Genomic DNA, 26,788 nt, shown 5'->3' on the forward strand with positions numbered 1-26,788 from the left:
CCAGGTGGATAGACGGAGGAACGGACGAGGGTCTCCAGTAAGTCCTGTACAGCCCTCCCGCACAAGGGGGATGACAGCTGGAGGAAGCTAACAGAGGCGGCCATTTTGATGGACATTTCAAGATGGATTCACCACACTGGATAAAGTACAGTGATCCCTCGACTTATGATGGCCTCGACATATGATCATTTCAACATATGATGGCCTCTCAGAGCCCATGCTGTGAAGGCAGCATCGACATATGATGCTGCTGTGTGTCGGGGCCATCGTACAAACAGCTATCTGACAGCGCTGACAACTTCAGCAACTGACAGATAGTTGTATAATGTGCCCCGTGTGCCCCGTTCTGCCTCCTGTTACTCACACGCTGTCCTGCTAACTCACACAGGCTTCCACTGTGAGCTCCGTGTAAGCCCCGCCCCCCAGTGCAGCCATAGCCAATAGCCTGCAGCATCTTGCTGCAGGCATCCAACGAGCTGCTGGCTGCCCTCCCCTTCCTTTCCTATAGAGCTGTAGTCGGCAGGATGGTAATGAGGACATTCTGTCCCCCCCTGAAGGTATTTAAAGAACTGTACAGTACTGTATGCGATGTCACACATCACATACAATACATATACACACTATACACCCCATACATCAATGTTTCCCTATCAGTGTGCCTCCAGCTGTTGCAAAACTATAACTCCCAGCATGCCCAGACAGTCAATGGCTGTACATGCATGCTGGGAGTTGTAGTTGTGCAACAGCTGGAGGCACCCTGGTTTGTTAAACACTCCCCATACACTCCACATACAATGGTCATCCCAGAACCAATTAGCAGTTTCCCATAGAGATATGTATTCAACATACAATGGTTCCGAGGCCCCAGAACCAATTACCATTTTTACATAGACATATGTACTCGACCTATGATGGTTTCAACATATGATGGTTCTCCTGGAACCAATTAATATCATATGTTGAGGGACCACTGTATTGGTTTGTAGGAGCACCATGTAATGCTTCATTTGACCTGTGGTGGCGCTGTAGGGAGACTGAACATTTTGACAGTTTTCCCCATAGATTACATCTGATCACTTGGGGTGGACACTTTGTGAACAGCTTATTGTCAAGCAACACACCTAACATATAGAGACAGCCCAAAGGTGGTCGAGCAACCCTTTAAAGCGTACCCGTCAGATCCAACATATTTTTATGTGTCTGGCACCTTTATTTTTTTTATTACACTTTTAATTTAGCTCACTAGTCTGAATTCCTCTCAAAGGGAGGGGGTGTGGCCTCACTGTGCAGGTCTCCGCCCCCTCCCTCAGTATGCTGTCTGCTCACATCTCCCATAGCATTAACAAAACTACAACTCCCAGCTTGTCCTCACTGACACAAGCTGACAGTGGGAGGATTTTTCCTCTAGCTGTGAGCCCTGCACTCACAGCTGTCAATCAAGGAAGTGTGTCCATGACATAGGTGATGACTCATGGACACAGCAGGACTAGTATGTGTCCAAGCAGGCAGGGGGGACAGTTGTTTGACTGGATTTTTCTGTATGAAATACAGAAAATCTTCTAATGAAAGCAACTACAAAACCTATTGGTTATACATGCTTTACAACATATCAAAAGTGTTTGTATCTGACAGTGCCCATTTAAAGAATGAGGTTAAAAGGGGTATTGTAGTGTAAGACAACTTATCCCCTATACAAAGAATAGGATATATGTGTCTAAGGGCGGGTCCAACCGCTGGGACCCTTGCAATCTCCGGCACTGCCTCATGGCCCTACACGAAGCAGAGGCTGGCAGGCCCCCTCCATGTATCTCTATGGGAGAGCCGGAGATAAAGCGTTCCTCCCGCTTTGTGGCTGGGTCGACAGTCTCCTTGCTCCTTGAGTGGAGAGAGCTGGGCGCCTGGCAGGAGATCGCGGTGGGTCCCAGTGGTTGGACCCCTTTGGATAGGGGATAAGTTGTCTTACACTGCAATACCCCTTTAGGGTACGTTCACACGTACGTAGGTTTGATGCGCAGGATTTCATGCACAGGATTTTCTGCTGCAGATTTCAATACAAACTAAATGACTGAGCGCAGCTTCTAATCTGCAGTTACAAATCCTGCGCATCAAATCTGCACAGGATCCTGTATGTGTGAACGTTCCCTTAAGCTGCAATGTATCACACGGCCTATTGAACAAAGTGGCACTGAGAAAGCAGCCATGTCTTTTAATCTCATCACCCCCCCCCCCCTGATGCTTCGCTTCTACATAGATGACATCCACACTCCTATAAAAATGCTCTTTATATTAGGATTTACATTATCACGTAGAATACACAGAGCGCGGCCGGTTCAGCCGGTGACTTACATCTCTTCCCTGGCGTTCTGTCGCTCCATTTTCAGCGCCGCCTCCAGGTTCTGCACCTGCATTCTGTGCTGATCCAGCTGGAGAACCTGCTGCTTTATCTGAGCCTCCCCTTCCCGCTGCTGCTCCCGGACACTCCGCAGGCTGCAAAACAAGAGGCATTAAAAAAACAAGTTCCCTAAATGCAAATATTTCTGCGTCCAGGTTCTTTTTAGGGGGTTCTTTCCCAACGATAGCCTCTTCCTTTAAAACGGCTAACCCAGCTCCAATGTAATTGCCACAGTTCAGCTTCTATCCCTAGAAAAGCTCTGGCTGGCCTTATATTGCCCCTGCTGTGCCTGTACCTTTGTATAGCATTAAATAGGGTAGCCTCTGCTGAGAGAGAGAAACAGAGATAGATATAGAGAGACATTGTTCAGATACAAAATCTATCTACTTTAGCCTTATCTTAAAATTTATATTATATATATACACACACACACACACACACACACACACACACACACACACACACACACTGCTCTTAAACAACACAATGTAACTCCAAGTCAATGACACTTCTGTGAAATCCTACTGTCCACTCAGGAAGAACACTGATTGACAATCAATTTCACATGCTGTTGTGCAAATGGAACAGACAACAGGTGGAAATTATAGGCAATTAGCAAGACACCCCCAATAAAAAGGAGTGGTTCTGCAGACCACTTCTCAGTTCCTATGCTTCCTGGCTGATGTTTTGGTCACTTTTGAATGCGGGCAGTGCTTTCACTCTAGTGGTAGCATGAGACGGAGTCTATAACTCACACAAGTGGCTCAGGTAGTGCAGCTCATCCAGGATGGCACATCTATGCGAGCTGTGGCAAGAAGGTTTGCTGTGTCTGTCAGCGTAGTGTCCAGAGCATGGAGGCGCTGCCAGGAGACAGGCCAGTACATCAGGAGACGTGGAGGAGGCCGTAGGAGGGCACAACCCAGCAGCAGGACCGCTATCTCTGCCTTTGTGCAAGGAGGAGCAGGTGGAGGACTGAGAGAGCCCTGCAAAATGACCTCCAGCAGGCCACAAATGTGCATGTGTCCACTCAAACAGTCAGAAACAGACTCCATAAGGGTGGTATGAGGGCCCCACGTCCACAGGTGGGGGTTGTGCTTATAGCCCAACACCGCGCAGGACATTTAGCATTTACCAGAGAACACCAAGATTGGCAAATTTGCCACTGGCGCCCTGTGCTCTTCACAGATGAAAGCAGGTTCACACTGAGCACATGTGATAGATGTGACAGAGTCGGGAGACGCCGTGGAGAACGTTCTGCTGCCTGCAACATCTGGTTTGGCTGTGGGTCAGTAATGGTGTGGGGTGGCATTTCTTTTTGGGGGGCCGCACAGCCCTCCATGTTGGCCCTGGGTTCCTCCTAATACAAGACAATGCTAGACCTCATGTGGCTGGAGTGCGTCAGCAGTTCCTGCAAGAGGAAGGCATTGATGCTATGGACTGGCCGCCCGTTCCCCAGACCTGAATTCGACTGAGCACATCTGGGACATCTTGTCTCGCTCCATCCACCAATGCCACGTTCAGATTCATTCAGATCTAGGATGTGTTCTCTTAGTGTTCCCTTTATTTTTTTGAACAATATATATTTATATGTAGATAGCATAGGCTTTTATATATTTATTTAATTTTTTTCAATTTTATGTTTTCCCCCCCATTTTGCAATCTATATTTAGTAATAATCCTGAAATCTTGCAGTTCCCATTCTGGCCACTAGGCATAAACTAATCACGGACTTATTGTTCTGTGCAGATCATTCTGTACAGCGAACTTCGCTCCATGCCTGATGATTAAAGGGGCAATACAGGGGCCGGAGTATTGTGATATCTTGGCTCCGCCCCCTCAATGCAAGTCTATGGGTTGGGGGTGCACGATACTACGACCCCTGTATCGCCCATCATCAGGCACGGATGCAGCAGATGACACAAGTTGCTGCAGGAGGGATTGCAGGGGATAAGATGTCTAGGGGCGGAGTACCCGTTTAAGCCTTTCTTCTCTAGAGCAGAGTGAAAGGTGACACTGGTATATAGATAACACTGTATCCACCACCATTCACAGCAGAGATTATCCTCCCTCCCCCCCCCCCCCTCCCCTCCTTGTAGTTTGACCTCTGAAAAGGTCTCCAACTCCATTGTGGTCTATGGTCCATGGGTCCTGAAGTAAAGCATATGACTAAATGCTGTTAAAAACAGCCTAGGCAAGATGGGAGCCCCCATAATAATTGACAAAAAAAAAAGGATTTCAGCATCTGGCTCTAATCAGTAAAGAAAAAATCTGAGCCACCAATTCCCTTTAAAAGGGTGTTGTCCCTACATTAACACTTATACGCTATCCTGTGGACATGAATAGGTGATAAGTATATGACCTACAGTGACCCGGGCTTTCGTTGGCAAGATTGTGGGAGTATCAGCAGTCAGACTCCTGCAATCTCAATAACGAGGGTCAGGGGGTCCCTGACCCTGTATGCAAACATACAAAGTCTCAGCAGTTGGACTCCCATACACCTATCCACAAAACAAAAACAAAAATACTGAGTATACAAATAGAATGTTTGCAGCAGCATTCTTGGTCAAAAATGTTGGAGGCTCTTTTTGATTAAAAAGTGTCCCCCATCCACCATGCAGAGGTGGCCTTAATTCAGATGGGACCCTAAACACTCTGCTAACCTCTGCTGGGTATATGGCCTCTGACTGCGTGACATGCAGGATCCACGGCCATAGAGGGTTGCCAGTCAGAGGCTATACACTGAGCAGAGTGAGTGTGTTTAGGTCCCATCCGTGAGGCCACCTCCTTGTGGTGGATTGGTGGATTGGGGGGGGGGGGGGTACATGTTTTGAGCAAAAATTGCACTTAGGAGCAGCCAAGTGCTCTAATAACTGCACGGTCTCTGTGTCCCCCCCAATGGAGCTGACTGAGAAATAAGGTTTTGATGGTGGGACAATCACTTTGTGGACTGAGCTCCAGTTGCCCCAATGGTTCCTTACCTTTCCTCAGTCTTTCTTCTCTCCTGTGTAGAAACCTCCAGACTCCTTTGGCTCTCATGCAGCTCCCCCAGCAGGGACGTTACCTGGGCTTTCACAGACATCTTCTCCTCGGCCAGTAACTATAAGGTAAAGGGTTTTATTAAGAACTACATACATACAGCCCCTAAACCTATATCAGTGGTTTTCCAACTAGGGTGCTTCCAGCTGTTGCAAAACTACAACTCCCAGCATGCCCGGACAGCCTTCGGCACTCTAGTTGGAAAATCACTGTTCTAGATACTAACGCCTAGTATAAACTGCATCTTTTATGGTCCTCATCGGCATGGAACACTGGTCTACATAAAGTGCATACAATGTCCAATAGTTTTAGTATGTCAGGTAGGTTACCAAGACATGTGATTCTACACAACGTAGTGTGCACGGGGTTAGAAACACAGGCAACCTAATGAGGGTTGATATATGGGTAAGTTATCCCAATACTGGTCATACACATCATGTTACTATTGTTCTCCAGTCGCCTAGAAAGTAATGAATGGATATCAATGGAGTCAATGATCATATACATCAATAATTGTCACCTGTAATTTTCGATGTGCGTCCTCCGCCTGCTCTGTCAGGTGATGCGTCAATTGTGAAACTTCCTCTTTAAGCTCCTGTATCTGTTCGTGAAGCTGCGTATTCCTGCAATAAATTACATTATTCACTGTATAGGGGAAAAGAAGGCCATAGAAGAATGGGAATTGTTCCAACCATGACTACTTGAGATAAGATTATCACGAGCTGCAGAGGGGTCTGCAGAGAGACTGGTTGGTTACATGTCTGACCACACGACAGGTTAAAGCATCACCTATAGTGTAGCATAGACTAATAAAGAATAACATCGAGAAGTGTTTCACAACCAATGGACCTCCAGCTGCTGCAAAACTACAACTGCCAGCATGCGGGAGTATATACGGGAGGGATCGACCGATTATCGGTTTGGCCGATATTATCGGCCGATATTCACGATTTTGGACGTTATCGGCAATTACCTTGCCAATAATCCGATAGTTCTCACTGTAAGATGTATATACCTTATGGGAATAAAAGGGTCAGGAATAAAAGAAAACCAATGTGGGTGAATAAAAATGTTAAGGTGGCAATAAATGACAAAAATAAAGCATTTAAACTAATAAAAAAACAGGACAGCAGTGAAGAAGCTTGAAAAAGCTATAGAGAAAAATGTAAATTATGTAAAAAAAAACAGATAAAAGCCACAAAAATAGAGACAGAAAGACTCCTTGCTAAAGAGAGTAAAAATAACCCCAAAATGTTCTTTAACTATATAAATAGCAAAAAGGTTAAAAATGAAAGTGTTGGCCCTTTAAAAAATTACAAGGAGGAAATTCTAGACGGGGATCAGGAAAAAGCAAATATATTAAACAAATTCTTCTTCACTTTATTCACCGAGGAAAATGAAATGCCAGGTGAAATACAGTGAAATAAGGTAAACTCCCCAGTACAGGTCACCTGTCTAACCCAGGAAGAAGTACAGGTCACCTGTCTAACCCAGGAAGAAGTACAGGTCACTTGTCTAACCCAGGAAGAAGTACAGTGCTGCCTACAAAAAAATCCAAATAGAAAAATCACCTGGTCCAGATGGAATTCACCCCTGTGTTCTAAAGGAATTATGTAACACTGATAAATGTAAGGTAATGCACATGGGGAGGAAATAGACAGACCCCTATTTTTAATATTCAGGGACTCTATAGTAACAGGGACTGTTCCCCAGGACTGGCGTACGGCAAATGTGGTGCCAATATTTAAAAAGGGGTCAAAAGGTGACCCCAGGAATTTTCTAAGAGATGCTATTTTGGAGTATCTTGATAAAAAATAAATGTATGACTTCATATCAGCATGGCTTCATGAGAGATATTTGCATCATGGTAGAACATTAATATTCTTGCCACGATGTTGGGGATATCATGATAAAAACAGAAAAATGTAATTTGTAAAAACAACCTCGGGAGGAGAATAATAATAATGATAATAAAGATTATTATTTGCTAGAATAAGGACTCTTAAAGGGGTACTCGCTGCACACATCTTATCCCCTATCCAAAGGATAGGGGATAAGATGTTAGATCACAAGGGTCCCGCCACTGGGGACCCCTGTGATCTCCAGGCCGGCATCCCTGTCATTCAGGGCACAGAGTGAACTCTGCTCCATGCCCGACGACTGGCGATGCAGGCCGCCACGCCCCCATCTTTCAAGTCTATGGGAGGAGGCGTGACTGCTCTGTACTATCCTTCACACATAGACATGAATGGAGGGGGCGTGGCATCATAAATGCGAACGGTGCAAGCTTCTGTGTTCCGGATAGGGGATAAGATGTGTGCAGCGGAGTCCTCCTTTAATGGAGTCCTGCAGCAATAGACAACCTACCTGCGGATAGAGGATAAGTGTCTGATCGCAGGGGGTCCAAACGCTGGGACCCCTGCAATCTCCTGTACGGGGCCCCGGCTCTGTATCTCTCTTGCATCCCAGCCTCTCCCATAGAGCTGAATGGAGGGAGCGTGTGTTGACCTCAGGGAGGACGACGTCACGACCATTAGCCGCTCAAAGCCGCAGCAATGCCGGGTCCCCGTAGGGGAGATCGCGGGGGGTCCCAACGGTCGGACCCCCCTTGATCAGACACTAATATCCTATCCTGCAGATAGGATATAAGTTGTCCATCGCTGCAGACCTTCTTTAATGACCACTGTAAAAAGACATCTCAGCGGTTGTTTAGAGAATAATAATAATGGTAATAACAAGAGTACCCCAGTGCTGCACGGCGACAGTGCTAAACACAGACATCCTGCTGCCCTGATCTCAGAGATATCAGAAGTATACAGATATGGGAGGGGAGGGGTCCATCAGCTGCTGAGTGGGATTTGGTAGGTGATGATGTCATGTAGTAGTTTACAGAAAGTTAGAAACCAGAACAGACATCCTGTTGTGTCCGTTAAGCACTGGAAGATTTGGAGAGTCAGACTTGTGATCACATGACCAAATTAATGTAAAAACACATAGATGCAGCTGTGCCGGAATAAAACAAACTACACTGTAGGACTAGTGATAGTCAGTGTGTATAATAAAAGCCAAAAAAACTAAAAACTCGCGAGTGATTTTATACAGACTTTGAGGGGGGTTTGCAATACAAAGATACTCACTGTTTTTCTGCCTCCTGTAACTTCTCCTGAAGATCTTGCTCAGCCCTTGAATTTCTGAAATAAACAATGACAGTAAGGTCCAGTTTACACTACAGAGAACCCCTTCAGTGCTTAAAATTTTTAGTTAACATTTACCACATTCAGCTTTGATAAATTCCTCCCCCCCCCCCCAAGTGGTATACAAGTTGCTGGACACTCACCTTTCACCTGCTCCCTGTAGGACATTTACTTCTGTCTGTATCTTCAAGACTTCAGGCTCCTGCAATAATAACACACAAGTTGTCAAACCAGCGAGGAACAAGATGGCCGCCAGCGAGCGCAACTACTGATCCCTCACCCGCATTCTGACCCCATTTGTGACTGCAGAATCCGTGATCTGAAACTTCCCGTTTTCCAGTTTCAAGTTTGCGTCCATCGTTCTCTGCAAATCCTTTAGGAAATCATTCAGCAGAAATACAGGAGAGAAGGGACCCGCATGCAGGAATATCAGGGAGAGGAGAAAAGATACAAAGAGCCATCAGAAGCTGCACTGAATGACACCAGGGCGTTCAGCTTCCTGTCACTGAATGAGGTTACAGGAGTGATCAGATAAAAGCATCGACAGAGACAGAATTATGGATGACGGGGTTGCAGAAAAAAGGGGGCTTGATTATTTGGGGATTTTCTCTTTTTTTGTAACAAAGAAACAGTGCCACTTTTGTCCATAGGCTGTACCTGGTATTGCATTTATAAGGCAGACTGGCAAATCCAAACATAATAACGGACAACAGTGGCGCCGTATCTGGTACGGAAACAGACCAATATTTTAAAGCATAAATGATTGGATACGGCATATACTTCTTTGTTGCCTACTGTACTTTCATCTTAAAGATTTGCTGCCCACTGGTTATCCGATTCTTCTATATTAACTATTTATTTGCCAATTTTTGGACACCTTTTCTTAAAAGACTGTGCTGTCCCTTTGTAATTCATCTTTATATATGATATATTATTATATACCGTATATGTTTTTTCCCTTTGTGTGTGTTGGAATTAAACCAAAAAAAAAAAAGAGGAAAAAAAGCAGATTGGACATAATGTCACCAAACTCCAAAAATGGTCTAGACAAAATTATTAGCACCCTTTCAAAATTGTGGATGAATAAGATTGTTTCAAGCATGTGATGCTCCTTTAAACTCACCTGAGGCAAGTAACAGGTGTGGGCAATATAGAAATCACACCTGAAAGCAGATAAAAAGGAGAGAAGTTCACTTAGTCTTTGCATTGTATGTCTGTGTGTGCGCCACACTAAGCATGGACAACAGAAAGAGGAGAAGAGAACTGTCTGTTGATATTTTTCCACAATTTTGTTTCTCAATTCCTCAATCTCAAGGTTACAAGTCCATCTCCAGAGATCTAGATTTGCCTTTGTCCACAGTGCGCAACATTATCAAGAAGTTTGCAACCCATGGCACTGTAGTTAATCTCCCTGGGCGTGGACGGAAGAGAAAAATCGATGAAAGGTGTCAACGCAGGATAGTTTGGATGGTGGATAAGCAGCCCCAAACAAGTTCAAAAGATATTCAAGCTGTCCTGCAGGCTCAGGGAGCATCAGTGTCAGCGTGAACTATCAGTCGATATTTAAATGAAATGAAACGCTATGGCAGGAGACCCAGGAGGACCCCACTATGGAGGAGACCCAGGAGGACCCCACTATGGAGGTCTGCTGACACAGACATAAACAAGCAAGACTACATTTTGCCAAAATGAACTTGACTAAGCCAAAATCCTTCTGGAAAAACATCTTGTGGACAGATGAGACCAAGATAGAGCTTTTTGGTAAAGCCCATCATTCTACTCTTTACCGAAAACGGAATGAGGTCTACAAAGAAAAGAACACAGAACCTACAGTGAAATATGGTGGAGGTTCAATGATGTTTTGTGGTTGTTTTGCTGCCTCTGGCACTGGGGGCCTTGAATGTGTACAAAACATCATGAAATCTGAGGATTACCAACGGATTTTGGGTCACACTGTACAGCCCAGTGTCAGAAAGCTGGGTTTGCGTCCGAGATCTTGGGTCTTCCAGCAGGACAATGACCACAAACATATGTCAAAAAGCCCCCCAGAAATGGATGGCAACAAAGCGCTGGAGAGTTCTGAAGTGGCAGCAATGAGTCCAGATCTAAATCCCATTGATCACCTGTGAAGAGATCTTAAAATTGCTTTTTGGAAAAGGCGCCTTCCAATAAGAGACCTGGAACAGTTTGCAAAGGAAGAGTTGTCCAACATTCCGGCTGAGAGGTGTAAGAAGCTTATTGATGGTTATAGGAAGCCACTGATTTCAGTTATTTTTTCCAGAGGGTCTGCAACCAAATATTAAGTTAAGGGGGCCAATAATTTTGTCCAGCCCATTTTTGGAATTTGGTGACATTATCTCCAATTGGCTTTTTCTCCTCCCTTTTTTGGCATTTTTCCAAAACACAAAGGGAATAAACATGTGTATAGCAAAACATGTGTTACTGCAATCCTTTTCTGTGAGAAATCCTTAATTTTCTTGAAAAATTTCAGGGGTGCCAACATTTACGGCCATGACTGTACTTATACATATATATACGGGGGTGTTCTTCTCACTGTCAACAAGGAGTGTCCCTACACAGGATAACATGTCAGAATTAATTGAACAGAAGTCACAGTGTAGGGCAATGTTTTACAACCAGAGTGCCTCAATACTACAACTCCCAGCATGCTCTACTAAACCTCTGTTGCAGCATATACAATCACCTTCGTTCCTAGTACATGCAATGCAGCAGTTAGAGCGATGTTTCCCAAAAAGTGTTCCTCCAGCTGTTGCAATACTACAACTCCCGGAATGCCTGGACAGCCGAAGGCTGTCCAGGCATGCCGGGAGTTGTAGTTTTGAAACAGCTGGAGGGACCCTGGTTCGGAAACACTGGTGTAGGGGGATAAAGCACTGTGCCCACTGTGGGCATTGTTGTTGGCTGCACAGACTTGTTGGGAGTTGAAGTTTCATAACAGTTGAAGGCTGTCAGGGCACGATGGGAGTTGTAGTTTTGCAACAACTGGAAAATCACAGGTAAGTTAACACTTTACTAGGAGTTGGACATTGCTTTTGGCTATACTGACATGCTGGGAGTTGTAGTTTTGCAACAGGTTAGATAAAACTGTACAGGGAGATTGACACAGTCAATGGCTGTCTAGGCATGCTGGGAGTTGTAGTTTTGCAACAGCTGGAGGCACACTGTTTGAAAAACACCAGTGTAGGGACACACCCCTTAAACAGGGAGAATGGTCACACCTAGTTGTCAATTTAGAGATTACCAGGAAGAGTAGCAGAGGAACAGGACAATGCAGAATTGCATTTATTTAACATATCGGGAGGTTAAACAGCTCCCAGGGGTATAGAGACAGACGGGTGACAGACACGAGGACTTGGTCTCACCTGCTCAGCTCGGGGTGCCCCCACGTGACTTCGTGCTGTCTCTCTCAGTGTTTCACACATACTTTGGGTCAGAGTTTCACAGGAGGACATAGAGCTCCCCGGGCTGTTAGCCTAATGATATACAGCACAGCGGTCAGGCAGGGGCCAAGGAGTGAGGCAGAGGAGACAGCGACATGGCTAGAGCGTGAATAGAGAGCGCTGAGGAAAACAGCAATGACCACAAGACGGAAGCTTTACTTCAGGACAGAGTCTCCCTAAATAGGGTGCCTCCCAGCATACTGGGAGTTGTTGACTTGCAACAGCTGGAGGCACCCTGGTTGGGACAAACTGACTTAAGGAGGTCATGGTTTTAAGATAATTTACATATCTATCTAGCTATCTCATATCTATTTATTATCTATCTATCTATTATCCATCTCTATCTATTATCTATATCTATCTATTACCTATATCTATATATACACACACACACACAGTGTGTCGGGCCATCGCGTTAACTGCTATCCAACAGCGCAAAATGCTTAAGCTGCTGTCGGAAAGCAGTTTAAGCATCCCGGACAAGTTCACTTACCTATCCCCGCTGCTCCGGGTCCACTTCGCGATCCTCCGGCATCTTCTGCATCTTCTCCGGGGTCCGGGCCTCGCTCTCAGTCGTCGTCATTACGTCGCTGCGCACGCCGTACTGGTGCGGCAACGTTATAACGTCACCAGAAAGCAAGGCCCGGACACCGGAGAAGATGCGGAAGAAGCCGGAGGATCCCGAAGAAGACGCCGGAGCAGCAGGACAGCATCGGGAGCCCCTGGGACAGCATCGGGAGCCCCTGGGACAGCATCGGGAGCCCCTGGGACAGCATCGGGAGCGGTGAGGATGCGGTCCGGAGCGGCGGGGACAGATAAGTATTAAATGCATTTTTTACATTGCACGAATCCCTCAACATAGGATGGATTCGACAAACGATGGGACGTTTGGAACGAATTACCATCGTATGTTGAGGGACCACTGTATGTATCTATTTCTATCTATATCGAGAGAGAGAATATATATCTCTATATATCTAGCTATTATATAGAGTATATATTTATTAAATATATATATTTTTTTATTATTATTATATTCTATTACTTCTTCATTATAAAATGTCCCCTCCTACATGCACTCCTAGGGATCAGCTATAAGTATGCTGCAGTACGTTACATTTCCCTGTAGCGCCACCACAAGGGGATGTTGTGCATTACACACTACCCATTCAAAATCTGTGAATTAATACAGAACACCACAAATACAAATTGAGCATATGCGTTAAAACGCTATAATAGGACCCAAACAAACAAAAATGTTATTTACAGTGTGCGTAAACACCATGTGCCACCAATAAACCCAAAGAAGGTGATGATACAACATATAATGAGAGGTGGATGGGACCAAATGTATGTCGCCCAGTGGGGCCAAGCTGACCCTATGAGGTCCTTAGCTTGCCTTGTTGAACCCTTCTTGGCAAGTGTTGCTTCGCCCTTAAAAGGGCAACCCCCACACTGGAACCTGTCCCTAAATCCACCCAAATGACCCTATGAATTTCCTACACGTTTCATCCACCTATAACGGTAGTATTCTCAGGGGACCAATAAGGGTTCAAACAAATGTCACAACAATAACGTAAAACCAAATGGTGTACTGCAAGTTATATAAATGCTAGCGGTCCAGACAATATAAAATGCCAATATTAGGCTCTGCTGACTACTAATTGTCAACATGAATGTGGTAAATGTGTTCCCCTACACACAATAAATGTCAACGAGCCATACATATGCTGATCCAGCCAATTATGGCCATGTCAGTATCTGTTTAAAACATTGTATTACCAGATTATGCCCATAACAAGTAGTCACTAAATTATTCCTACAAGTGGTTACTCACAACACCTCTAAGATACTAAAATGGCCATTATTGGCTGGATCAGCATATGTATGGCTCGTTGACATTTATTGTGTGTAGGGGAACACATTTACCACATTCATGTTGACAATTATCAGTAGTCAGCAGAGCCTAATATTGGCATTTTATATTGTCTGGACCGCTAGCATTTATATGTTATAATTTGCAGTACACCATTTGGTTTTTCTTTATTGTTGTGACATTAGTTTGAACCCTTATTTGTCCCCTGAGGATACTACCATTACAGGAGGATGAAACGCGTAGGGATTTCATAGGGTCATTTAGGTGGATTTAGGGACTGGCTCCAATATGGGATTGCCCTTTTTAGGGCGAAGCAACACTTCATATGCTCAAATTTTTATTTGTGCTTTGATGCGGTGGAATTTTTTTCCATATGGGGGTAGCACCCTGATTCCTTTTTGCTGTATCTATATATTCTTTAATACAGAACAAGACAGTCTTTTTGCCCCTCTTTGCCACCCTTTTGGCCTAGAGATTATGATCCTAATAGAGTGTACAAAAATTGGTTTTAAAGGGGTACTCCTCTGCTCAGCGTTTGGTGCAAACTGTTCCAAACGCTGGAGCCGGGAGCTCGTGAAGTCATAGAACCGCCCCCTCATGTCATCACGCCCCACCCCCTCAATGCAAGTCTATGGGAGGGGGCGTGACGGCTGTCTGGTCATGTTGGGAGTTGTAGTTTTGTAACAGCTGGGGGCACGCCGGTGCAGAAACAGCTGGAGGCACACCGATGCAGCAACAGCCCATCTATTAACCAAAGCTATGACACGTTCCAGTATACTGAATGGTGGTATATACTGTATGTAGATAGCAGCTGCAGTGTAAAGCACAGTTACAATGAGAAATGTGTAAGGGGTAGTGACCTCGAGCTGTCCTTCTTTCGTGGGCTCGTGCTCCGTGGCAGTCATCCCTGCTAGATGTTTTTTCGCCTCCTCGAGTTGCCCTTGTAAGGAATCCCGCTCCTTTGTTAACCTCAACACAAGGTTCTTTGCTTCACTGAACTTGAACGCAATGAACTCCCGCTCTCTCCTCTGCGTCTCCTGGAATTCCAGCATCTCACTGTGTCTCTTCCTGAGCATGGAGTTACTCTGCTCCAGGGCCACTGGTGGGGAAGAACACAAGGCCATTAAAATGAATGGGGCAGGAATAACCCCTATAAGTTACCTATACTCATTACTGAAAATTAGGCTGTACCAGACAATGTCAGTAGTAATGTCTAAAGTAACTGGCAGCGGCTTACCCCTCTCCTCTGAGAACACATGTACAGAATCTCCCATAAGTGAGTCCACCCCTCACATTATATATACAGTATCTCCCATAAGTGACTCCACCCCTCACATTATATACAGTATCTCCCATAAGTGACTCCACCCCTCACATTATATATACAGTATCTCCCATAAGTGACTCCACCCCTCACATTATATATACAGTATCTCCCATAAGTGAGTCCACCCCTCACATTATATATACAGTATCTCCCATAAGTGACTCCACCCCTCACATTATATATACAGTATCTCCCATAAGTGACTCCACCCCTCACATTATATATACAGTATCTCCCATAAGTGAGTCCACCCCTCACATTATATATACAGTATCTCCCATAAGTGAGTCCACCCCTCACATTATATATACAGTATCTCCCATAAGTGAGTCCACCCCTCACATTATATATACAGTATATCCCATAAGTGATTCCACCCTCACATTATATACAGTATCTCCCATAAGTGAGTCCACCCCTCACATTATATATACAGTATATCCCATAAGTGACTCCGCCCCTCACATTATATATACAGTATCTCCCATAAGAGAGTCCACCCCTCACATTATATATACAGTATCTCCCATAAGTGAGTCCACCCCTCACATTATATATACAGTATCTCCCATAAGTGACTCCACCCCTCACATTATATATACAGTATATCCCATAAGTGAGTCCACCCCTCACATTATATATACAGTATCTCCCATAAGTGAGTCCACCCCTCACATTATATATACAGTATCTCCCATAATATCTCCCATAAGTGAGTCCACCCCTCACATTATATATACAGTATCTCCCATAAGTGACTCCACCCCTCACATTATATATACAGTATCTCCCATAAGTGAGTCCACCCCTCACATTATATATACAGTATATCCCATAAGTGAGTCCACCCCTCACATTATATACAGTATATCCTATAAGTGACTCCACCCCTCACATTATATATACAGTATCTCCCATAAGTGAGTCCACCCCTCACATTATATATACAGTATATCCCATAAGTGACTCCACCCCTCACATTATATATACAGTATCTCCCATAAGTGAGTCCACCCCTCACATTATATATACAGTATTCCATAAGTGAGTCCACCCCTCACATTATATATACAGTATCTCCCATAAGTGAGTCCACCCTCAATTATATATACAGTATATCCCATAAGAGAGTCCACCCCTCACATATATATATACAGTATATCCCATATGTGAGTCCACCCTCACATTATATATACAGTATCTCCCATAAGAGAGTCCACCCCTCACATTATATATACAGTATATCCCATAAGTGACTCCACCCCCTCACATTATATACAGTATCTCCCATAAGTGACTCCACCCCTCACATTATATATACAGTATATCCCATAAGTGAGTCCACCCCTCACATTATATATACAGTATATCCCATAAGTGAGTCCACCCCTCACATTATATATACAGTATCTCCCATAAGTGAGTCCACCCCTCACATTATATATACAGTATCTCCCATAAGTGACTCCACCCCTCACATTATATATACAGTATCTCCCATAAGTGAGTCCACCCCTCACATTATATATACAGTATCTCCCATAAGTGAGTCCACCCCTCACATTATATATACAGTATCTCCCATAAGTGAGTCCACCCCTCACATTATATATACAGTATATCCTATAAGTGACTCCACCCCTCACATTATATATACAGTATCTCCCATAAGTGAGTCCACCCCTCACATTATATATACAGTATATCCCATAAGTGACTCCACCCCTCACATTATATATACAGTATCTCCCATAAGTGAGTCCACCCCTCACATTATATATACAGTATCTCCCATAAGTGACTCCACCCCTCACATTATATATACAGTATATCCCATAAGTGACTCCACCCCTCACATTATATATACAGTATCTCCCATAAGTGAGTCCACCCCTCACATTATATATACAGTATCTCCCATAAGAGAGTCCACCCCTCACATTATATATATACAGTATCTCCCATAAGTGACTCCACCCCTCACATTATATATACAGTATCTCCCATAAGTGAGTCCACCCCTCACATTATATATACAGTATATCCCATAAGTGAGTCCACCCCTCACATTATATATACAGTATCTCCCATAAGAGAGTCCACCCCTCACATTATATATACAGTATATCCCATAAGTGACTCCACCCCTCACATTATATACAGTATCTCCCATAAGTGACTCCACCCCTCACATTATATATACAGTATATCCCATAAGTGAGTCCACCCTCACATTATATATACAGTATATCCCATAAGTGACTCCACCCCTCACATTATATATACAGTATCTCCCATAAGTGAGTCCACCCCTCACATTATATATACAGTATCTCCCATAAGTGACTCCACCCCTCACATTATATATACAGTATATCCCATAAGAGAGTCCACCCCTCACATTATATATACAGTATATCCCATAAGTGAGTCCACCCCTCACATTATATATACAGTATCTCCCATAAGTGACTCCACCCCTCACATTATATATACAGTATCTCCCATAAGTGACTCCACCCCTCACATTATATATACAGTATCTCCCATAAGTGACTCCACCCCTCACATTATATATACAGTATATCCCATAAGTGACTCCACCCCTCACATTATATATACAGTATCTCCCATAAGTGAGTCCACCCCTCACATTATATACAGTATCTCCCATAAGTGACTCCGCCCCTCACATTATATATACAGTATCTATCATAAGTGACTCCACCCCTCACATTATATATACAGTATATCCCATAAGTGACTCCACCCCTCACATTATATATACAGTATATCCCATAAGTGACTCCACCCCTCACATTATATATACAGTATCTCCCATAAGTGAGTCCACCCCTCACATTATATACAGTATCTCCCATAAGTGACTCCACCCCTCACATTATATATACAGTATCTCCCATAAGTGACTCCACCCCTCACATTATATATACAGTATATCCCATAAGTGAGTCCACCCCTCACATTATATATACAGTATCTCCCATAAGTGAGTCCACCCCTCACATTATATATACAGTATATCCCATAAGTGACTCCACCCCTCACATTATATACAGTATATCCCATAAGTGAGTCCACCCCTCACATTATATATACAGTATATCCCATAAGTGACTCCGCCCCTCACATTATATATACAGTATCTCCCATAAGTGACTCCGCCCCTCACATTATATATACAGTATATCCCATAAGTGAGTCCACCCCTCACATTATATATACAGTATCTCCCATAAGTGAGTCCACCCCTCACATTATATATACAGTATATCCCATAAGTGAGTCCACCCCTCACATTATATATACAGTATCTCCCATAAGTGAGTCCACCCCTCACATTATATATACAGTATATCCCATAAGTGAGTCCACCCCTCACATTATATATACAGTATATCCCATAAGTGAGTCCACCCCTCACATTATATATACAGTATATCCCATAAGTGAGTCCACTCCTCACATTATATATACAGTATCTCCCATAAGTGAGTCCACCCCTCACATTATATATACAGTATATCCCATAAGTGAGTCCACCCCTCACATTATATATACAGTATATCCCATAAGTGAGTCCACCCCTCACATTATATATACAGTATATCCCATAAGAGAGTCCACCCCTCACATTATATATACAGTATATCCCATAAGTGAGTCCACCCCTCACATTATATACAGTATATCCCATAAGTGAGTCCACCCCTCACATTATATATACACAGTATCTCCCATAAGTGAGTCCACCCCTCACATTATATACAGTATCTCCCATAAGTGAGTCCACCCCTCACATTATATACAGTATCTCCCATAAGTGAGTCCACCCCTCACATTATATACAGTATATCCCATAAGTGATTCCATCCCTCACATTATATATACAGTATCTCCCATAAGTGAGTCCACCCCTCACATTATATACAGTATCTCCCATAAGTGAGTCCACCCCTCACATTATATATACAGTATCTCCCATAAGTGACTCCACCCCTCACATTATATATACAGTATCTCCCATAAGTGACTCCACCCCTCACATTATATATACAGTATATCCCATAAGTGATTCCATCCCTCACATTATATATACAGTATCTCCCATAAGAGAGTCCACCCCTCACATTAAATACAGTATCTCCCATAAGTGAGTCCACCCCTCACATTATATATATATACACAGTATCTCCCATAAGTGACTCCGCCCCTCACATTATATATACAGTATCTCCCATAAGTGAGTCCACCCCTCACATTATATATACAGTATCTCCCATAAGTGACTCCGCCCCTCACATTATATACAGTATCTCCCATAAGTGAGTCCGCCCCTCACATTATATATACAGTATCTCCCATAAGTGACTCCACCCCTCACATTATATATACAGTATCTCCCATAAGTGACTCCACCCCTCACATTATATATACAGTATATCCCATAAGTGACTCCACCCCTCACATTATATACAGTATCCCCCATAAGTGACTCCACCCCTCACATTATATATACAGTATATCCCATAAGTGAGTCCACCCCTCACATTATATACAGTATCTACCATAAGTGAGTCCACATCTCACATTATACAGTATATACCATAAGTGAGTCCACCCCTCACATTATATATACAGTATATCCCATAAGTGAGTCCACCCCTCACATTATATACAGTATCTCCCATAAGTGAGTCCACATCTCACATTATATATACAGTATATACCATAAGTGAGTCCACCCCTCACATTATATATACAGTATATCCCATAAGTGAGTCCACCCCTCACATTATATATACAGTATATCCCATAAGTGAGTCCACCCCTCACATTATATACAGTATCTCCCATAAGTGAGTCCACCCCTCACATTATATATACAGTATATCCCATAAGTGAGTCCACCCCTCACATTATATACAGTATCTCCCATAAGTGAGTCCACCCCTCACATTATATATACAGTATATCCCATAAGTGAGTCCACCCCTCACATTATATACAGTATCTCCCATAAGTGAGTCCACCCCTCACATTATATACAGTATATCCCATAAGTGACTCCACCCCTCACATTATATACAGTATCTCCCATAAGTGATTCCACCCCTCACATTATATACACAGTATATCCCATAAGTGAGTCCACCCCTCACATTATATATACAGTATATCCCATAAGTGAGTCCACCCCTCACATTATATATACAGTATCTCCCATAAGTGAGTCCACCCCTCACATTATATACAGTATCTCCCATAAGTGACTCCACCCCTCACATTATATATACAGTATCTCCCATAAGTGAGTCCACCCCTCACATTATATACAGTATCTCCCATAAGTGACTCCACCCCTCACATTATATATACAGTATCTCCCATAAAGTGAGTCCACCCCTCACATTATATATACAGTATCTCCCATAAGTGACTCCACCCCTCACATTATATATACAGTATATCCCATAAGTGAGTCCACCCCTCACATTATATACAGTATCTCCCATAAGTGACTCCACCCCTCACATTATATATACAGTATATCCCATAAGTGAGTCCACCCCTCACATTATATATACAGTATATCCCATAAGTGACTCCACCCCTCACATTATATATACAGTATATCCCATAAGTGAGTCCACCCCTCACATTATATACAGTATCTCCCATAAGTGACTCCACCCCTCACATTATATATACAGTATATCCCATAAGTGAGTCCACCCCTCACATTATATACAGTATATCCCATAAGTGAGTCCACCCCTCACATTATATATACAGTATCTCCCATAAGTGAGTCCACCCCTCACATTATATACAGTATATCCCATAAGTGACTCCACCCCTCACATTATATACAGTATATCCCATAAGTGAGTCCACCCCTCACATTATATACAGTATCTCCCATAAGTGACTCCACCCCTCACATTATATATACAGTATATCCCATAAGTGACTCCACCCCTCACATTATATATACAGTATATCCCATAAGTGAGTCCACCCCTCACATTATATATACAGTATCTCCCATAAGTGAGTCCACCCCTCACATTATATACAGTATATCCCATAAGTGACTCCACCCCTCACATTATATATACAGTATATCCCATAAGTGACTCCACCCCTCACATTATATATACAGTATATCCCATAAGTGAGTCCACCCCTCACATTATATACAGTATCTCCCATAAGTGAGTCCACCCCTCACATTATATATAAAGTATCTCCCATAAGTGACTCCACCCCTCACATTATATATACACAGCATATCCCATATGTGAGGGGTGGAGTCACTTATGGGAGATACTGTATATATAATGTGAGGGGTGGAGTCACTTATGGGATATACTGTATATATAATGTGAGGGGTGGAGTCACTTATGGGAGATACTGTATATAATGTGAGGGGTGGACTCACTTATGGGAGATACTGTATATATAATATGAGGGGTGGACTCACTTATGGGAGATACTGTATATATAATGTGAGGGGTGGACTCACTTATGGGAGATACTGTATATAATGTGAGGGGTGGACTCACTTATGGGAGATACTGTATATAATGTGAGGGGTGGACTCACTTATGGGATATCCTGTATATATAATGTGAGGGGTGGAGTCACTTATGGGAGATACTGTATATAATGTGAGGGGTGGACTCACTTATGGGAGATACTGTATATATAATGTGAGGGGTGGACTCACTTATGGGATATACTGTATATATAATGTGAGGGGTGGAGTCACTTATGGGAGATACTGTATATATAATGTGAGGGGTGGAGTCACTTATGGTATATACTGTATATATAATGTGAGGGGTGGAGTCACTTATGGTATATACTGTATATATAATGTGAGGGGTGGAGTCACTTATGGTATATACTGTATATATAATGTGAGGGGTGGACTCACTTATGGTATATACTGTATATATAATGTGAGGGGTGGACTCACTTATGGGATATACTGTATATATAATGTGAGGGGTGGAGTCACTTATGGGAGATACTGTATATATAATGTGAGGGGTGGAGTCACTTATGGGAGATACTGTATATATAATGTGAGGGGTGGAGTCACTTATGGGAGATACTGTATATATAATGTGAGGGGTGGACTCACTTATGGGAGATACTGTATATATAATGTGAGGGGTGGACTCACTTATGGGAGATACTGTATATATAATGTGAGGGGTGGAGTCACTTATGGGAGATACTGTATATAATGTGAGGGGTGGACTCACTTATGGGAGATACTGTATATATAATGTGAGGGGTGGACTCTCTTATGGGAGATACTGTATATATAATGTGAGGGGTGGACTCTCTTATGGGAGATACTGTATATATAATGTGAGGGGTGGACTCACTTATGGGATATACTGTATATATAATGTGAGGGGTGGACTCACTTATGGGATATACTGTATATATAATGTGAGGGGTGGACTCACTTATGGGAGATACTGTATATATAATGTGAGGGGTGGACTCACTTATGGGAGATACTGTATATATAATGTGAGGGGTGGACTCACTTATGGGATATACTGTATATATAATGTGAGGGGTGGACTCACTTATGGGATATACTGTATATATAATGTGAGGGGTGGACTCACTTATGGGAGATACTGTATATAATGTGAGGGGTGGACTCACTTATGGGAGATACTGTATATATAATGTGAGGGGTGGACTCACTTATGGGATATACTGTATATATAATGTGAGGGGTGGACTCACTTATGGGAGATACTGTATATATAATGTGAGGGGTGGACTCACTTATGGGATATCCTGTATATATAATGTGAGGGGTGGACTCACTTATGGGATATACTGTATATATAATGTGAGGGGTGGAGTCACTTATGGGAGATACTGTATATATAATGTGAGGGGTGGAGTCACTTATGGTATATACTGTATATATAATGTGAGGGGTGGAGTCACTTATGGTATATACTGTATATATAATGTGAGGGGTGGAGTCACTTATGGTATATACTGTATATATAATGTGAGGGGTGGACTCACTTATGGTATATACTGTATATATAATGTGAGGGGTGGAGTCACTTATGGGATATACTGTATATATAATGTGAGGGGTGGAGTCACTTATGGGAGATACTGTATATATAATGTGAGGGGTGGAGTCACTTATGGGAGATACTGTATATATAATGTGAGGGGTGGAGTCACTTATGGGAGATACTGTATATATAATGTGAGGGGTGGACTCACTTATGGGATATACTGTATATATAATGTGAGGGATGGAATCACTTATGGGATATACTGTATATATAATGTGAGGGGTGGACTCACTTATGGGAGATACTGTATATATAATGTGAGGGGTGGACTCACTTATGGGAGATACTGTATATATAATGTGAGGGGTGGACTCACTTATGGGATATCCTGTATATATAATGTGAGGGGTGGACTCTCTTATGGGAGATACTGTATATATAATGTGAGGGGTGGACTCTCTTATGGGAGATACTGTATATATAATGTGAGGGGTGGACTCTCTTATGGGAGATACTGTATATATAATGTGAGGGGTGGACTCTCTTATGGGAGATACTGTATATATAATGTGAGGGGTGGACTCTCTTATGGGATATACTGTATATAATGTGAGGGGTGGACTCACTTATGGGAGATACTGTATGTCCATCAGACAACTGTTGAAGGTGTATGGACACTAGGGATTGACCGATTATCGATTTGGGCGATATTCACGATTTTGGACGTTATCGGCAATTACCTTGCCTATAATCCCATAATGCCCCGCCCCCCCCCACCGCACAGCACCCCCCCCCCACCACCACACTGCACCCCCCCACCGCACCCCCCCCCCCACCACCACCACACTGCACCCCCCCACCGCACCGGCCAGAGACCACCGCTGCATCATTGACGTCCTCAACTAAACGTCACCGTCAGTGGGCACAGTGACAGCTCAGGAGGACGCCGCCGGAGCCAGAAGTAGCGCGGACCCCGGGAACAGGTCATTATAAAACCGGGAATTGGGGAGGCAATGGGGCAGCGGCGGCGGTCTCTGGCCAGGGCGGTGCGGTGGTGGGCTGTGTCGGTGATAGGACTCAGGCAGATCCCAGGACAGGCAGGGGGAGAGAAGTGGGTGGCGGCGGTCTTTGGCACCGCAAAAGCCGCTGCAGTTCATTGATTTAAAGCGCCCGCTTATACCGGAATATCGGTATAAAAGTTATCGGCTATCGGCCCTAAAAAAAAAAAATCAATATCGGTCGATCCCTAATGGACACCTTTACTTCGATCCAATAGTTGTATACAGTAGTTCCTATTTGAAGATGTTTATTCAGTAGAAGGATCTTTAACCTTCTAGAATCCTCTTTCCTTCCCCTGTGATCGCTGGTTTATTAGTTTATAGCTGCCCAACCAGTCTGTGCTCTTCTTCTCCTGGACTTTCCAGTACACTGCTCCTACATACCTTATAGACACCTTCCTTCATCCCTGAATTGGCCAAGATTTCAAAACAAGGAAACTTAGGATGAAAATAGAGATGACTATCTATTGGTGCTGACTGGGACTAGCACAGCCTGAACAGACACCTTCTCTACATCTGCCGCACAATGGATTGTAACCTATTGTTCACTGTTATCAGCCAGACCCAGTCATATAGATTTATCTTTCTTACTCTATTTTTTTATTATTATATATTTTAAAATATCGATAAATAGGGAAAATATAATATATATATATATATATATATATATATATATATATATATATATATATATATATATATATATATATATCTCTATCTCTATCTCTATCTCTATCTATCTATCTATCTATACATTTCTATAAATATCTATGGGGGAGATTTATCAAGGGATTTATTGCTCTTTTTTGCTTATGCCAAATTTTTGTGTGACGTTTGGCGAAAACCTACACAAAAAGAGCTTAAGGTGAATGTTATTTTTCACTTTGCAGTGGTCAGAGATTTACCAAGTGCGAAAGTCGCTCTAAAAGTCCCAAGCCCTCCAATACAGCGTAACAGTCAGCCCGGAGCTGGCTTATAATAATCTCCTCTCCAAAGCCGTTCTGTATTTCCCGCTGGCAGATGTGATCACGGCTCCCGCGGGAAATATGATATAACGGTACAGAGGAGCCCGAGCTGGCATCACTCTGCAGCCGCCGGGCTCCGTCTGATTCTAACCCTGCTACCCTAACTTAATTACGGGGACACTGCTTTACATCCCCCCCGCTTGTCTCCCACCTGCCCACGCTGCACAACTTCCATCTGTCTGCTACCTGTTGCAAGACTACAACTCCCAGCATGCCCTTACAGTGAGGACATGCTGATAGTTGTTGTCTTGTAGCGGGCGGGAGATGTGCGGGCGGGTGGGAGACAAATTGAGGGATGTTAAGCAGTGTCCCCATCCCCGTCATAATGTTAGGGTAGCGGGGTTAGAACCAGACGGAGCCCGGCAGCTGCAGAGTGATGCCAGCCCGGCCTCCTTTTAACATACCTCGGCGACGCGGAGTTTCTATATCCCCTACTGTAATTTCATATTTCCCACTGGGTCCCGTGATTGGCTGCTCAGTCCCGTCCAATCACGGGACCCAGTGGGAAATATGAAATTACAGTAGGGGATATAGAAACTCTGCGGCGCCGAGGTATGTTAAAAGAAGGCCGGACTGGCCTCACTGCAGCTGCCCAGGACGCCATCATATATTATCCCCACAGCGCCGCTGACCTTACTGTAATTTCAAATTTTCCACTGTGTCACGGGATATGGCGGGAAATATGAAATTACAGTGATTTTCTGATCACCGCCATCCAGGGAGTACTGCTCGCTTCCCTGGCTTGCACGACTACAACTCCCAGCATGCACTTACATTAAGGGCATGCTGGGAGTTGTGGTTGTGGGGCGGGTGATAAGCTTGCCACCTGCCCCACAACTACAACTCCCAGCATGTCCTTATCATAAGGGCATGCCAGGAGTTGTAGTCACACCCGCACCACAAGACTATAACTCCCAGCATGTCCTTACTGTAAGTGCATGCTGGAAGTTGTAGTTGTGCGGCACAGGAGATGCGCGGGCGAGTGACAATAAATGTATTAACCTATTTTTCTTTTGTTCTCATTTCAGATCTGTGCATCCTGTGGACAACTTCGGATTTGGTGGACTGCGTTAATGACCAGCGTATTTTTTTTATATCAGTTTTAGGTTAATAAATTGGTTAACGAGGGCCTGTGGGGAAGTTTTTTTGGAATACATTTTTTTAACCGTGTTGTGTTTTTAAAAAAAAAAAAATTTATATCACTATATCAGCTATTGCTAACCCCTGATTATCACCCACCACTGGGGTGCCGGGAAGAGCCTGTAACAACAGGCCCGGAGCATCAAAAATGGCGCTCCTGTGGAACCCTATGTGTCTTTTTTT

At 43.5% G+C, this 26,788-nt stretch overlaps 1 protein-coding gene across 5 annotated transcripts in view; it reads right to left on the reverse strand.

Moving 5' to 3' along the window:
- IKBKG (inhibitor of nuclear factor kappa B kinase regulatory subunit gamma) overlaps window positions 1–26,788 on the reverse strand; it is a 51,079-nt gene that overhangs the window by 12,244 nt on the left and 12,047 nt on the right. For 3 of the 5 annotated variants that reach the window (XM_056540098.1, XM_056540096.1, XM_056540097.1), the window contains exons 3-10: window positions 14,820–15,058; window positions 12,006–12,116; window positions 8,903–8,995; window positions 8,766–8,824; window positions 8,566–8,619; window positions 5,949–6,051; window positions 5,371–5,489; window positions 2,347–2,487 (exon numbers count right to left, since the gene is read on the reverse strand). In XM_056540098.1, the coding sequence (XP_056396073.1) occupies window positions 2,347–2,487; window positions 5,371–5,489; window positions 5,949–6,051; window positions 8,566–8,619; window positions 8,766–8,824; window positions 8,903–8,995; window positions 12,006–12,116; window positions 14,820–15,058 (919 nt within the window). The remainder of the gene's footprint in view (window positions 1–2,346; window positions 2,488–5,370; window positions 5,490–5,948; window positions 6,052–8,565; window positions 8,620–8,765; window positions 8,825–8,902; window positions 8,996–12,005; window positions 12,117–14,819; window positions 15,059–26,788) is intronic. The other 2 variants (XM_056540099.1, XM_056540101.1) reach the window with 2 other exon arrangements.

The sequence above is a fragment of the Hyla sarda genome, chromosome 9 (genome assembly GCF_029499605.1).
Source record: "Hyla sarda isolate aHylSar1 chromosome 9, aHylSar1.hap1, whole genome shotgun sequence".
NCBI classification, from domain to species: Eukaryota; Metazoa; Chordata; class Amphibia; order Anura; family Hylidae; genus Hyla; species Hyla sarda.